At 43.7% G+C, this 15,443-nt stretch overlaps 2 protein-coding genes across 2 annotated transcripts; one reads left to right on the forward strand and one right to left on the reverse strand.

Moving 5' to 3' along the window:
* The first annotated feature begins 4,619 nt into the window (after positions 1 to 4,619).
* Positions 4,620 to 8,623, forward strand: LOC100835977. The gene is made up of 4 exons (XM_003558876.4): positions 4,620 to 4,890; positions 5,563 to 5,620; positions 7,914 to 7,975; positions 8,086 to 8,623. Exons 1-4 carry the CDS (start codon positions 4,804 to 4,806, stop codon positions 8,188 to 8,190), a joined length of 312 nt encoding a protein of 103 aa, XP_003558924.1. The 5' UTR covers positions 4,620 to 4,803; the 3' UTR covers positions 8,191 to 8,623.
* A 2,121-nt stretch (positions 8,624 to 10,744) lies between these two features.
* Positions 10,745 to 14,594, reverse strand: LOC100837650 (probable serine/threonine-protein kinase At1g01540). Its single transcript, XM_003562113.4, has 7 exons — positions 13,736 to 14,594; positions 12,993 to 13,097; positions 12,789 to 12,911; positions 11,732 to 11,902; positions 11,519 to 11,648; positions 11,213 to 11,422; positions 10,745 to 11,128 (listed from the first exon to the last, which is right to left on the reverse strand). Exons 1-7 carry the CDS (start codon positions 14,467 to 14,469, stop codon positions 11,027 to 11,029), a joined length of 1,575 nt encoding a protein of 524 aa, XP_003562161.1. The 5' UTR covers positions 14,470 to 14,594; the 3' UTR covers positions 10,745 to 11,026.
* Between the last annotated feature and the right edge of the window lie 849 nt (positions 14,595 to 15,443).

Genomic DNA, 15,443 nt, shown 5'->3' on the forward strand with positions numbered 1-15,443 from the left:
GACGACGATGCAACCGGAGGAGAAGGGGCATATTCTCGAGGTTTCATGGATGGAATCGGTTGTGTGTGGGGCGGAGGGCCCTGTGCCCTGTGACGCTGGTGATGACGCGTGCATGTATGGCAGTATGCAAAATTGGCCGGTTGATGCCTTCAATGGGTTGTGCCACGGCCATTGTCTGCAGGAAAAGACACACCATTCTTGTTCATCTTATAGTCAGTGGCTCGCTGTCGCTGACTCGCTGCAAAGGTGGGGTGATCATCTAGTATAGGACTCAAAGTGATGCATTTGTACTGTACGTACCTTCAGTTTGGAGTGTACAAAACAATCATGTACCAGTATCGCAACAAAAATTAAACAAGAGGTGTTCTATATATAGTCGTCTGGACATTTTATTTTTAACCTCAAGCTTAGTTTTATGTTTTTTTGAATCAACATCGAACTGTTCTCACATCCAAGTTCCAAAGAGCGTGTCTTTAAGCTTGGTGGTGTGCAATTTTAGGTGGCTGCGATTTTCAGAAGTTTTCAGGAGGGCACCGAGAGAAATGACAGAAAACAAAATGAATAGATAAAACTGTAAAAGATGAATGGTGTCCATTTATCGCACCCGGTTGTTCACCGCGAAAGCTTAGCTAACTGCAAATTCATTCAAGAGCAGAAAAATGTTTCCGTTCCTTTATTACTTGAAATGTTCTCTTCGGCTAAGTTTGGTGTTGATGTGGATAATCCGACTTTTGCTTATTTTCTGTTTAGCTAACCAACTTTTGTTTGTTTTGTTTGCTTTGTATATGTACTTTTCCACAACAGGTTATAAAACAAGTTCAGTTTGGCAACCGCAAACTGAGCCTTGTTTTCTGTATACCAAAATTGATCCAAAATCCTAAGTAAGCTAACTCACAAAAGGGCGATCAGGCTCCAAATACTAACATATGAGGAAAGGTTAGGTCGAGAAAACGATGTGCACGTCCAAGTTCAGGTCGAAAATGGTCATCCTAGGTTACCAAACACTGTAACGGAGCACGTCACAGAGCACTATGTAAGCATCCTTTTTGCTGTGTGGTGTCTGTTCAACTAGATTATCTCCTCGCGAGTCAAATTTGGCCATAGATCTTGCAAGAGTCGGTGAATATGGGATGATGCACTTCTCTGCAGCACCATCCTTTCAACGAGACCCACGTATCATGTCGATCAGAGTAAGTTCACCCTTTTTTCTACACAAAAATCCAGTTTTCTTTGTTATCCAACCTGATCTGCTCACACAGGGTAGAAAGTAAATCAGGATGCCGAAAGCTGGTCTTTAAAAAAGAAGAAATCGAATCAAAAGGAATAAAGAGAGAAAAAATCTGAATTATTTGTGGACCAGGACAGACATGGTGCACGCACTATTTGCAAGTGAATGTTGGATGTCTGCGGAATACTCCTATTTGATGCCGTTGCCATCTCCATGATTTGGCGCACTTTTGCACCTGCAAGCATAATTTAACTTGGTCGATTATTCGCATATCAAATTCTCAGACTGACCTACAAGCTTACATGTTCTGCCAACTAGTACACATTTATGCCATCTCGTCATGCTCCATGTTGAAGAACATGTGACCATTTTCTGCAGAAGCATGCAGCATTCTGGCGCTCTGGCCCCAAGATTTGGTCCATATGGTGTGGATGGATGTCATCGTGGGATCAGAAACCCAGAATTGGTCCAGAGGTCGCCGTCTGCAACTGCAAGTCTGCAGCTGGACGCTTTGCCTGTAACTGCTCTACTCGTGATATAGATAGCAGAATGGGCAGAAGAAGGAGATCGATAGAGACCCGGATGCAGCCTGCAGGCTGCTAGCTCCATATATGCATGTTCCTTTGCATGATTCCGGAAATGCAATTTGGCGCTGCGCTGTGGGATCTCACCAACATGCTCCATTTGGACAAATCCTGGAGGCTGTGGACTCCTAATCTCACTCGCCCAACAGCTTGTTATAGACTTGGCATCTGACACGGGGCACATATAATAACTCGCTGTCAAGTTGGCAACATGTATTCTCTGGTGGGTAAATGTGGACTTCTTTTAGCCTGATTTAGTGACTGCCTGGGAATACAGATCCTGCACGAATCTTATCTTGCTGGTTACATACATGAAGCACTTTGCCTTTCACCTAGTCCATGTATCACATCCTGCTTATCTGTGTTGATCTATTTGCGAATGTCTTCTTGTTATTTCATTTTCAACTTATGGTCAGAGAAAGGTCATCATTGGAGGAGGGGTCGCCTCGGGGACTCTACCAAATATAGGGTTCGGTTTAGCCGACATGCCGTGAAGAAGCCGGAGTTGTGGTGTCGTTGGAGACGGCATGACGGTGATAGTGACTCACGAAAGGGGGTTTCGATGGGCGCCATTCTCCAGCTGCTGCGGTGGATTTTTGTCGGTGCAAGGCATACAAATTTTCTCTTAGATAAGAGCTGTCTCCTCTTGATATGGTTGTTTGAGCTCGATATGTCAAGTCTGTTGATGGCAGGCCACCTTGTGGTGCCTTTTGAATTACTCTGTATGAGGAAAAAGTCAACAAGAAGAAATTGGACATTGTAACTAATGCAAGCATAACATGTGCTCTACGAATTGAGCTACATATCGTTTTTCATACAGTTTAATAATATTAACATAATACATACAAAAAATGTTATCGCTATTCCACTCAATGGGCGAGGGATTCCGCTGACAACATCAGTAGACGCTTTTCCCGTGGAATGCTATTAACATCGGAGAAAACACAGTCTAAACATCTCGGCATTTCTTTCATTATTATATCATAGCATAGCTAAATACATAATTAATTGATTGCAGGTGTGAGGAATCAAACCACATACCTAATGCAAGCATAATATTTGCTCGACATGTTACATCCCTTTTATGTAAACGTAAAAGACATTTTAACATAACATAATTGTTACAACAAACTATTCAAATTAAAGATGCAATGAATCAAATCATGCACCTAATGCATTCATAACATTTGCTCTACGAATTGAGCTACACCCCTTACTTATGTAATTTTAACATTAACATAAAATGTACAAAAAATATCAAAATGTATTGGAGATGCGAGGAATCAAACCACATTCCTAATGCAAGCATAGCATTTTCTCTAACAATTGAGTCGTGTCCCCTTTCTATGTAATGCTGAAGTAAAAGACATTTTATGATGAACAAAAAATTGTACTAAAAATGTTTAAAATGAAATAGGGATGCTAGGAATCAAACATTGTACCTAATGCAAGCATAACATTTACTCTAACAATTGAGTTGCATCCCCTATTTATGTAATTCTAATGTAAAAGACATTTAAACATAAGGTTACATAAAAAGGTACAAAAAAAATTACTCAATTGAAGATGCGAGAAATATAACCCCGTAGCGATTAAGCTGCATCCCACATTTTTATGTAATCTAAAAGAAAAGAAGATTTTAACATAAACATAAAAGTACAAAAAATTTAAAATTAATTGGAGATGTGAGGAATCAAATCCTGTACCTGATTCAAAGGATAACGTCTCTCTACCAATTGAGCTACATCCTTTTTTACGTAATGCGGAAGGAAAATACATTTTAACATGAACATAAAAAACATTTAAATGAACATAAATAAGTATAAAATATATTAAAATTAGTTGGAGATGCAAGGAATTGAACCCCGTACCTAACACAAGCGCTGCAATTGCTCTACCAATTGAGCTACATCCCCTTTTTATGTAAATATAAAGTAATTTTTAATATAAACATAAAAAGTAAAAATAATATGAAAATCAATTGGAGATGCAATGAATCGAACCCCGTACCTAACACAAGCATTTGCATTTGCTCTACCAATTGAGCTACGTCCCCTTTTTATGTAATTTTTAATATAAACATAAAAAATAAAAATAATATTAAAATTACTTGGAGATGCGAGGAATCGAACCCCGTACCTAACACAAGCGTTTGCATTTGCTCTACCAATTGAGCTACATCCCCTTTTTATGTAATTATAAAGTAATTTTTAATATAAACATAAAAAGTAAAAATAATATTAAAATTACTTGGAGATGCAAGGAATCAAACCCCGTACCTAACACAAGCGTTTGCATTTGCTCTACCAATTGAGCTACATCCCCTTTTTATGTAATTATATAAAGTAAGCTTTAATATAAACATAAAAGGTAAAAATAATATTAGAATTACTTGGAGATGCGAGGAATCGAACCCCATACCCCATACCTAACACAAGCGTTTGCGTTTGCTCTACCAATTGAGCTACACCACCTTTTTATGTAATTATAAAGTAATTTTTAATATAAACATAAAAAGTAAAAAATAATATGAAAATCATTTGGAGATTTGAGGATTCGAACCCCGTACCTAATGAAAGCATGACATTTGCTCTACAAATTGAGCTACATCCGCTTCATTATCCTCTTCATTACCGATTCAAAAATAAAATATAGTTTTGGATGCGACGAATTGAAAGTTTGAAACCAGACAAATTGCCAAACTTAGCATTTGCTCCCTTCTTTATGAAAACATAACATTTGCTCTGCCGATGATCAAGCACAGGGCCTGAAATAAATGGCGTGAAACGAGTGGGCCGAAGCAGCTACCCATTTCTGTCTCAGGCGAAGCGTTGTCTGAACAAGTCCATTACACACTGAGCCTCTCTGCTACCACCACCTGTCGGAAAAGAGGGCAGACACAGGAGAGCGTGGCGTGGCCGGAGTCGGAGACGGACGATTTCGGCGAGAACCCAACAGCAGCTGCAGCAAGGACGCGGCGAGGGCGTGGCGATGGGAAGCCCACTGGGCGGCTGGCCGTGCTACAGCCCGCAGAACTTCAGCCAGCTCGCCCCGGCCGACCCCTCCGCGCAGCCATCGGTCAGTCAGCGCCTCCTTTTCGCTGTTGCGCTACCACATATCATACTTGTCGTGGATCCCATGTGTGCTTGAATTGGAGACTACTCCATCGATTCCACAAGTTGTATTATGCTTGCGCAAATTTGTTTGTGCCTAGAAGGAGAGGAATTTCCTCGCGACAGAAAGGAGAGGGTTCGTGTCTGCTGTACCTGATGCAGTAACAGGAGTCGCTCCTACTGTGCTTCTTTGATGAAATTGTAGTACACATAGGTGGCTAAATACTGTAGTTTTTACATTGAAGTCCTGATTGCCGAACTATTGGATCCTATTCAAGTATTCAGAGGGCTTTGGCACAATGACTAAGCATTTAGGTTTAGGTTTTAGCTTCTCTCATTTGTTAGTACATTGAGTATATTCATTTGGTGTAGTCCTAACTATTAACGGGTTTATTGCGGTTGCTATTTTTATGCATACTACAGGTCAGATATTCAGTTGCCATGGTGCTAATGATACTAGTTATTCCTGTGTTTTCTGTAATGCCTTGTAGGCTTATAGTCAGAAAATAAAAGGCAGAACACAAAAATAAAAATAAAAATATATCATGCTAGCAACTTATACTGTGGGCAATAGTAGATATATTATTTGGTGACCTGGTGCTAATGTTAATTCTCATTTCTTTGTGTTTCTCGCCAGAATATCACACCAGCCACTTACATAGCGTCACATAGGACAGATCCACCTCCCAATCAAGGTAACTCCATCCCCCGCTTCTTCTACCAATGTCTCTGGTCTGTGCTGCTTCTGCTTCTCCCTTTTACAAATCTAGTCTGACTGATTTCCTCGTTAGGCCTTTGTGCATAACTTAATGTAATTGCTCCTTCGCATTACGTCAAATTATCTTTACGATGGTATTTCACAGGGCAAAAAATATGTCCCATAAACTGTTTGATCAACTAAGCCTTATGTTTAGCCATGAGAATCCGTAAACCATATTATGTTCTCAATAATGTAGAAGTAGACGCGCCTTGGTTCTGCTAGGCCAAGCGCCATAGGATTTGGGAGGGCGTTCCTAAATTCTGCAATTTTATGATGTTGATTAGCAACAGTACTGTCTATGATGTGGGATCTGTGCTGGAGATATTATGCTGCCACAGCCCACATGTCCAAAGGTGATGTGGACAAGTGTTTAGATTCCCAACCATCACCGTGCCACATTAACTGCAGTATTGTATCGAAGGTAGTATTTTCTGCATATCCTAACAAATGGTAACAATCTTATGTTGCCCATAGTGACTTAACACCATGTTCTACACTAATAGTGGCTTCCGCCTTCCTCACTCGAACTTCTGATTCTTTTAAACACAGTTAACATTGGTAAGGCGGTAATTGCTATGGATAATGATTCAACTAGACCTGTTTTCAACTTAACTACTCGCTTTGCTGACCCAACAGCAGCTCTCTATATTTCATCTACTGTATTTTTGTCGTGCAAATGTCCAGGTACTAGCCTTTTCCCAATGTTAAATATATCTTTACAAAATCTCACTTTGTGAAAAATATTTGTTCTATCATGCATTTCAAGATTAGGAAAACATGATCCCAAATTTTACTGAGACACATAGGCTAACAGCACATTTGTAAGGTCGAAACAACTACATAGTTACTGTTCATCTCAATTGCAATAGTGCAACAGAGTTGAGAGACATGTCACATATGGCCATCGATGTTGGTGATCAAACTTCCTTGCAAACACTCAAATGCTTGTAACAGTTAAATGTCTCTGGGAGAATCCCTTGTGGAGATGCAGAGGTGTTTTCTGTTATGGGTGATGCATTCAAGTGTAGACCAGTTAGAGCATTAAATATTCCTTCACAATCGTTCCTTTTTCCATTTCCTTGACTATCTCAGGGTTTGGCATGTAGTATGTAGGTTATGTACTTAATGGCCCATGGCTATATTGCCGGACCTTTCATACTTTAATGTAGGTACGCAGGGATGTCCACATGATCTTTGCACTGATATATCGTCTAAGTCTCCCAAGTTAACTGTTCTCTCGGAGCATGAGGAAGAGGAAGACAAGGTGTAGTTAAAAAATACTTAAATGTGTCAGCAGGGATGTCAACCTTGAAAGTAGAAATGGTAGGATCTTCAAGGTTCCCTTCAAGTTGAATTGTGGCGTACTCCCAATGAAAATTCCTTCAACGTGGAGTGCTTGTAGTGAGAGGTCGTTGAGAGGAATTGCTTGGGTTGAGTTGAAGGGGCAATCGGTTGCCTATGATGAATCAACAAAACTGGTTGGATATTAGGCTCAGAGGTTTCGTAGAGCACACCATGGTACTTTCTATGACATTTCATGGGCCATTTACCGGGGTCTTTTTTTCTGGGGCCTAATCAATTTATGATGCCAGGCTGAACTGCCTAAGTCTCTGTCTGCTTTCAAGAAAAGATATATTTACAATACATCAAACTAAGATATTTTTAGGCAGAGAAATATGCTGACGAACCGAACACTCTAACGACATTATGTGCCTTTTTAGGGTGCCACCAGCATATTTGTGAAGGAGATATTTGTTAACAAACTGAGAAATATGCAAGAACAAAAATCATTTAAGTAGACACTTAACCCTAGACTGTAGTTCCGAGTTTCTGGCATATCCTTCAAAGATGTTCTTTTTGGTATATTGTAGGGATCGAGCAGGTCCTCTATTGCCAGCTTCTTTCAATATTTATAATAACTAATTATGTTTCTGGTAGAAACACTCGCCAAACAAATTGCTAATGGAACTAACCGCCAGTTATATGTTTTGCATATCTTTTGAATGCATTAGTTTATACATATGTTCAGAGTAGCTCAGACTCAATGGCTGCCCCTTGTTTTCTTCTTCTTTTTTGCCTTTTCGTTAATTTATATTCGTTGGAGGCACTCATCCACTCTCACCGTAATTGTTGCAAATCTTCTATGTCCATTTTCTTATGCTCTATGAAAACCACCTTTGCGGTGTCTCGACTGTTTATGCTGATAATCTGTCCCCTGGAAACTGCAGTAATTACAACCGATCCCAAGAACATCCTGCTGAGGCATTTTTACCAACAGTCAGAGAGCAAGGTGAGCTAAGCCACCCAAGACACTGATGAAGAACAGATAGATTAAAAATACCGTCGAATAATAAAATCTTAATCTCAACATTATATATTTCTTCGTATCTTCATCCATAGGTGAGGCAGAAGAGAGCTGCGCCGGACAATCTCGCCCGGCATAACGACAAGCAGCCGAGGGGCCCCTTCGCCAACGGTGGAAGCCTGGCGAGCACAAGAAGCTGAGGATCAGAGCTGGTGGTTCTCCTGATCTCCTCTGCATTGCAGTGTCCTTTGCTGCCGCATGCCACACTGCAGCCCTCATGCCATAAGCGTTGCCAGTCTCTCATTTAACATGGTACGCGTGATCAAAACAACGGGGAGCCTTTACATGCAGGCAATGTACTGATGTACATAGACAGGCATATTCTTGGTCTTATTCTCACCCACTCGGTGCGGTTGGTTATCTTTGACAGGGCACTATAATTGCAGACTTTTTCTGTAGATAATGTGCCCACACCACCACCATGGGACGACGCTCCCCCCAACTTGTACTTTTGGTGAAATAATTTATCATCATCATCATCATCATCTCATTGCCTCTGTAATTGATCTATGTACACTTTAGATGCTAGTACATATACTTCCTTTTGGTGAAATAATTTGTCCGAGTAGTAAACCCATCGCTGACAGTGCTCATCATCCTCATCGTCTTGGTAATTGATCTCAGCATTACATTACATTATCTCTGTCAGATCACATTACATCTTCAATCATTCGAGCGAGAGGGTGTGGCTGGAGAAGAAGATAACATCAATCTTATTCCGTCCCGTGATAGACGGAAGGAAACTCCACACACAGAGACAGAGGGACGTTTTCCGTTTTGCTGTTCTCTGATGTGACGAGCAGCAGCCGATCGAGTCGCTGTCGCGACAGCAGAGAGAACGCCTTCATGGTGCACTCCAGCTAGGCTGACATGCGACGACGGCATCTGCGTGTCCCGCTCGAGATAGAGAGAGTTTTATCCATATAGAAGCAGATCCTAGCTGGACCGGGCCCCCTGTTGCTTGCCTTTCTCCAGCCAGGTTCCATGCAGAGGTGCAACACGGTGATTTTCAGGGTATCCTTTGAACCTTCTTAGTTCAAATAAATGAATTAATTTTCCAGAAAATTATGTCATTTTAAAATTTTAGTCCACTTGTTTGGACTAAAAAGGGTTAAAGGGTACACTGAGTGTCACACTTTTGCAGCCCTAGTTCCATGTGGCGCTGACTGTGAGTCACCCTGGTGCAAAATGCAATGGAATGAAATAACAGCTCCGATGTCAGTTCCTTCACGAGACCACCAAGTCCAAGATCTCGCGTCAAGCCATGGAACATCAGAGCTGACAGGCTCTAGTCGTGGCTCGTGCTGTCAGGCTCAAGCGATTATGTGAAGGGGAAAAATATATTCAATCTCGCCAACGCCAAACCCACGCGGTCATGTCTAGCGAGAAAGAGAGAATTATTGGAAGCGCGCCCGTGGGACGCGAGGGCCAGGGAGGTGAAGCTGGAGGGCCCCCAAGGTTTGCCTGTATGCTAGGCCTATGTATGTACTGGGAGGCTGGATCAATTAATTAATAAAAATTTGAAGAGTAACACTAACACATCGAGAAATTTGAGAGATCCAATCAAAGTTGTTCAAGAGGAATAAAGTAATATTGTTAAGCTAGAATATGATGGCCCTACGGAAGATAATGCTATCAAATAAAATGATAACAATGCTAGTGATCATAACCCCATATCTAATTCATCTGGTGTAGAATCTGTTAGTCTTATTGCTTAATGTGGAATCAGGTTTTACGATGGTTTTTCAAAATCTTTCATTTTAGAACATATTTTCATCTTTATACTAAAGGCCCGGTTTTCTAAGTCCCCTCCGGGCCCCCGAAATTCCAGGACCGGCCCCGGATCATCCTGTCACCCTCCACATATATATAGCCGTTTTCTTGTTTGTTGCAATGCTCACCAGTCTCGGCCTGCTCGAGAGCTAGCCGTTGAAAAACGAAAGGGACTCCTCTCCTACCACTGCTGCAATGCACTGCACGTCGACGTTGTCAAACCAGTTTACAGCGTGCCCATGTTACTCCGCAAGATCACAAGGTGCTGCTGCTGCTGCTGCTGTCGAGTAAAAATCACAAGATAAACTGTGATGTGCAGTAGCAGATGAGTCACGTGACCTTGTGGATCATCATCGCCTGCTAATTAACCAGCTCTGCCAGTGAACAAGTTTTTAATACACACATGATCCAGTTTCGAGCATTCTTCCGTTCCCTGAGAAACTACCAAGATCAAGAGCTGGATACCGGTAAACAAAACTGCCAACCGAAAAGGTCCCAGAAAGCAACTGGACCTGGACCTGGACCTGGACCTGGACGACGAAGTAAAGACCAAGAGAGGAGATGAGGACAGCTAGACAAGACGAAGCGACAAGAAACTGTCGCAGATGCTGATTTACTGAGTCGCCAGATGCGGTATAGTGGACAAAAAGCATACATACATCCAGCCAGCCAGCCAACTAACCGATGGAGATGGTGGAGATAAACAAATTAGTAAAGGCTTTAGTAGATGCAGGGTGAAAGTGTTGGTGCAGTGGCATGTGGCCTCATGTGCACCAGCGCTGCAGGAAGCTACAAGAAAGCATCATCAGTGTTCTTCTTCTTCCAGCCAGGAATCAGGGATGGGCTGTTACAGTAGGACGAAGATAAGACCAGCGGAGGAGACAAAAAAGAAAAGGAAAAACAGAGCACTGCCACTTGCAATAGGTGGTGGAATCTCTCCCATTAAACTGTTAGTCAGAAGTCAGAACACCAAGCCTACACTTGTGTGGTTTCGTCGAGTTATATCAACTGTTAAGTTCCATGGAATGATGCTGGCATATAATACAATCAAGAGCAAGGAGAGAGGGAGAGAGTTGGTCATGAGGAGATCCGATGAGGGGCAGCAAAAAATAATGTAATGACGACATGGTTAATACCGGCGATATCTAGCAGCAATCCACGCAAATCCAAGTTCCGGTTTAGTATCGTCGACGCCCCGTTTCATCATCTGTACCGATGGTTGTCGCGTCTGCTCTGGCTCCCATCCTCCCTTGAGCTATGTCTGTCTGATGTCTCATGAGGTACATCCCTTCTGGGCTTCCTATCCTGCATTGCATCATTGACAATTGGCAACGTGAGTAATGGTGTTCAGGGAATAAAAGACTGCAAAATGGTTTGGGTAGGACATACATCCCGGACGACTAGATCCTCCATTTCAAGCATGTGGATTACATGCCCCATTTTAGGCCTCTTATGACCATCGGGATCGACACAGCGAAGGGCGACTAGAAGTGCCCGCTTCAGTGCCTTCGGTGAAGGCTTCTCAGGCATCTTGGGGTCAACTACTTGCTCTGCTTTCCTCTCGGCCACCATGTTCTTCAGCCATTCGACCAAGTTCACCTGATAAAAAGACGTAGAGACACTGAAATAAGTTAGCTTCATCTTACTTCCACATTTTTGAAAAGAAACTACTAATAGTGGAAAAAAATTGCTAACCTCTCCAGGTGCCCTAGTGTAATCTACAGGAGATCTGCCGGTTATGATCTCCATTAAAAGTACACCAAAGCTATAAACATCGCTCCTCTCAGTTAACATTCCGGTGCTGGCGTATTCAGGTGCCACATAACTGCAACATAAACCAATGATTCAGTCATAATAAGATCCAACTCCATCTACAGCGTTGAGCACGAAAGGACTGTCAACACTGACCCGAAGGTTCCCATAACACGTGTAGTGACGTAGCTGGCCTCCGAGCACAATAGCTTTGCAAGCCCAAAATCCGATACTTTAGCATTCCATTGCTGGTCAAGGAGAATATTGCTAGATTTGATGTCACGGTGGACAACCTTCGGTTCCAGCCCCTCATGAAGATAGGCCAGCCTGGGCAAGCAAAGTTCGGTGTCAGAGGTAAGAAATTTCAGTCACATCTAGCTTTGAACAGAGCTGTTGAGGTGGTTTCAGCAAACCACTGACAATATTGCTTCCAGGGAAAGAATAAAACAGCTAGAGTGCTTGCTAATGCACATGATGCTTGAGTTTAGACTTTGACTGCTAAACAGAATCGCGATGTTCTATTCTAAGAACATACGCAACCTAAAGTATTAGCAAATAGTGTCTTACACTGCTATAGAGAGAACCATAAACAATCACAAACCAGGTTCTTAAAATAAAGCAAGCTGGCAGCAGGAAAGGAAAGGGAAGGAGGCATGCACAATAGGCACATGCAATGTCTCAGAAATGGAACACCTTTTTTGTCCAATTTAACTGGACGCGAAATCTTTTTTTTTTCAGAAGCAGATTGAGTTATGTCCCATGATGTACACGATGGAAAAAGAAACCATGGTTTTACAAATCTGTGAAAATAGGTAACAATCAGTTGTCTCTTTCTCTAGCTTCTTAGAAAGGAATATGTGTATGTCAAGGAATAGATCCCAACAAACTTGTGAGTGAAGCACCTGAATTCCTTGGACAGCCAATCTCACCAGAACTCGGCTCCATTGTCCTAACCAAGACGCATGTCTCGTAACAGAACAGACCTAAACATGCCACCTAGCACCTATGCATTCTAGAATCTAAATAGTTGTGACCTATATTTAGCTAACTTGCTGACAGTCACAGTCTACATAATTCTAGTCACAGACAGTAAGCATGTACATGATGATAAACTACTATAAATTGTAGAAATGGTTATAGTCCGAGAAACAGCACTAAGCCCCAGACCAGTGAAATACTAGCACTTATCAGTAGGGTGACAGTGAAGAATTACCCTTTAGCAGTTCCAATAATTATGTTCAGCCTCATATCCCAGGTCAGTGGGCTCACTTCCCCAATGTCGCCATGAAGCCACTGATCAAGATTACCGTTGTCTACATACTCGTAAACAAGCATCCTGTGGAACCATCAATTAGAAACAAACTTGAGAAGACAGACTTGGAAAATCATGCAATGGAGAGATTGCAATGCATTGTACCTGTAAGCACCCTCGACGCAGTAGCCAAGCAACCTAACAAGATTCTTGTGCCGGACGCGTCCGATCGCTTCGACCTCCACCTTGAACTCCTTCTCAGCTTGGCCCCTGGTAAAAGCAGGAAGGAAGTGATATTTTTATCAGAGAGCACAGAGCAGGATAAAAGATGGGGTGAGAAATGAAACAGCAACTGAATCATACTCAGAAATCTGTGCAGTGTTTAAAATTGCATTCACAGATATCGAGAAGAATCGCCTCTGCAGATGGGTGCACAGAAAGCGAGTAAATGATGACAGAATTTTCAAATTTTCTTGAGCCCCACCAAGGCACCAATCCAACCACTTTTATTAGCAAGTACTGTCCGATGAATACTACTCCAGGTCGCCCAAAATCTGAACAAAATGCATGGTGAACAAGGGAGGACTCCTGATCCCATTCAAGTTGCATATTTTTCACCCACCAGAATCTCATCTACTCAATTTGGCAGAAGAAGATAAGGAGTGCCTTTTCCGAAATGGTGTCACGCAACAGGATAATTTTTCTGAGCAAGTCAAATCACAGAAATTCGAAGCCAACATAATTTGGATCAGAAATTCAGAACAACGCAAAAATGGATATTTTCCCCATTCTAAATCCAACTACGGAGATTGGCTTAAAGCACCAAATCCATAAGCATCAAATCGAATACGAGCTCGAGAAGGGGCATAAAGGACAGAGACAATCCAAAACAGAAAACAAATGATTACCTATTATTGAGCAGGTTCTTGACGGCAATGATGGTGGAATCCTGCAGCGTGCCCTTGTAAACAATCCCGTAGCCGCCCTCCCCGATCACATTCTCCTCCGTGAGCCCGTCGGTGGCCTCCTCGAGCTCCCGCAGCGTGAACCAGTGGCCCCACCCGAGGTGCGACACCTCCGGCCCGGCGCTCCCGGTGCTCCTCGGCGTGGCCAAATCTCGCTCGCTCCCCCCGCTCGTCGTTGCCGACATGCCGCTGGCCGCCGTCGAGCGCTTGGATCCCGTCGGCATCACGGGAAGCTGCGCCCTCTGCTGCTGCAGCGTCGGCGGCGGGGGCTCTGCCTTGGCCATCTGCGCATGCGCCGCGGGTTGCGGCGCCGGAGGCGGCGGCGCCATCTGCTGCTGCCGGCGAACGATTTCCTGGATGTCCTTGGGCGGCGTGGGCTGCTGCACGTGCTGCTTGACGGGCTTGGTGTCGGCGGCGGGGTAGAGGTTGGCCGCGGAGAGGCCGTCGCGGCGGCGCCGGCGGCGGGAGAGGCAGAGGAAGAGCAGCGCGAGCACGAACACGATGGCAGCGCCGACGGCGATGCCCATGAGCACCCAGAGGCGGAGCCCGAACACGGCCGTGCGCTGCGACAGCCAGGCGTTGATGTAGTCGGGGCTCCAATCGGGCGACGACGGCGCCCCCTGCTGGTGCCGCGGCGCCGCCTGCAGCAGCCTCCGCCTCTGCCATCCCGCCGCCATCGCAACGGCAGGAGGAGCTTTGCCGGTGATGCCTGATGGAACAGAGTCGCGTGTGAGATGGGATTCTTTGGCTGGCTGCTGACTGCTTGCTTACATACGACCTGTGTTGAGAGAATTGAAAGGGGCCGGAGGCTGGGGAGCGTTTTGTGTAGGATTTTCAGGGGTGCCGTTAGTGTTTTCTAGCGGACTTTAACTATCTGTGGGCGCCACGAAATGTAATCTTGGGGAAATCGCTGGTTCGATATCAATGGATATATGACAGATTTTTTATTATTTATTGTAGTGATTTCTTCCAGTGGCATGGTCCTCATATCTTTTGATATCGGTGAGGCTAGTTGGCGGAGGATGGGCAGTTTTTTTTTTGTTTTTTTTTTGCTTTTTCTGGCCTACTTTTCATTTTTATTTTCCTAACTTCTGATTTAACCTGCTTTTAATTTTTTTAGCCTTTTCTTTTTTTATTTTAATTTTTACTCTTTGGTTGAAACATTTTATTTCAAACTTTTCATTTTTTGTAAAAAAAGTTAAATAGAAAAACTAACCGCGAGCGTTGTCTCCTCCATCGGCCTACAGGCGGCGCGTGGATCTCACCCTCCTGGCGGAGCGCAGCAGATCCACGCCGGTGACCTCTCCTTGGAGGCAGATCCCCTGCGATAGTCCGAGGGGCACGGATCCGGGCTTACCGGGCCACTGGGAGGCTCCGGCATCGTGGATTCGGGCCTTCTTGGTGGCGAGAGGCGGTGGATCCATGTTGGTGTGGATTGGAGCTCCTCTGCTGAAGACCATGTTCCCCCGCGTGAGGAAGAAGGGCGCATCACAGCAACGCGAGAGGATGGTGGCGGCAGTGGGAGCGGTGCTTGAATATGGCAACGCGCAAAACAGGGAAGGAGGGGGTGGGGAGGAAAGGCTCGATCAAGTGAGGAAGGAAAGGAACGAAGAGAGAACTAGGGAGAGAAATCCGCGTATGGTGGGACCGT

Source organism: Brachypodium distachyon, chromosome 1, assembly GCF_000005505.3.
Source record: "Brachypodium distachyon strain Bd21 chromosome 1, Brachypodium_distachyon_v3.0, whole genome shotgun sequence".
NCBI lineage: Eukaryota > Viridiplantae > Streptophyta > Magnoliopsida > Poales > Poaceae > Brachypodium > Brachypodium distachyon.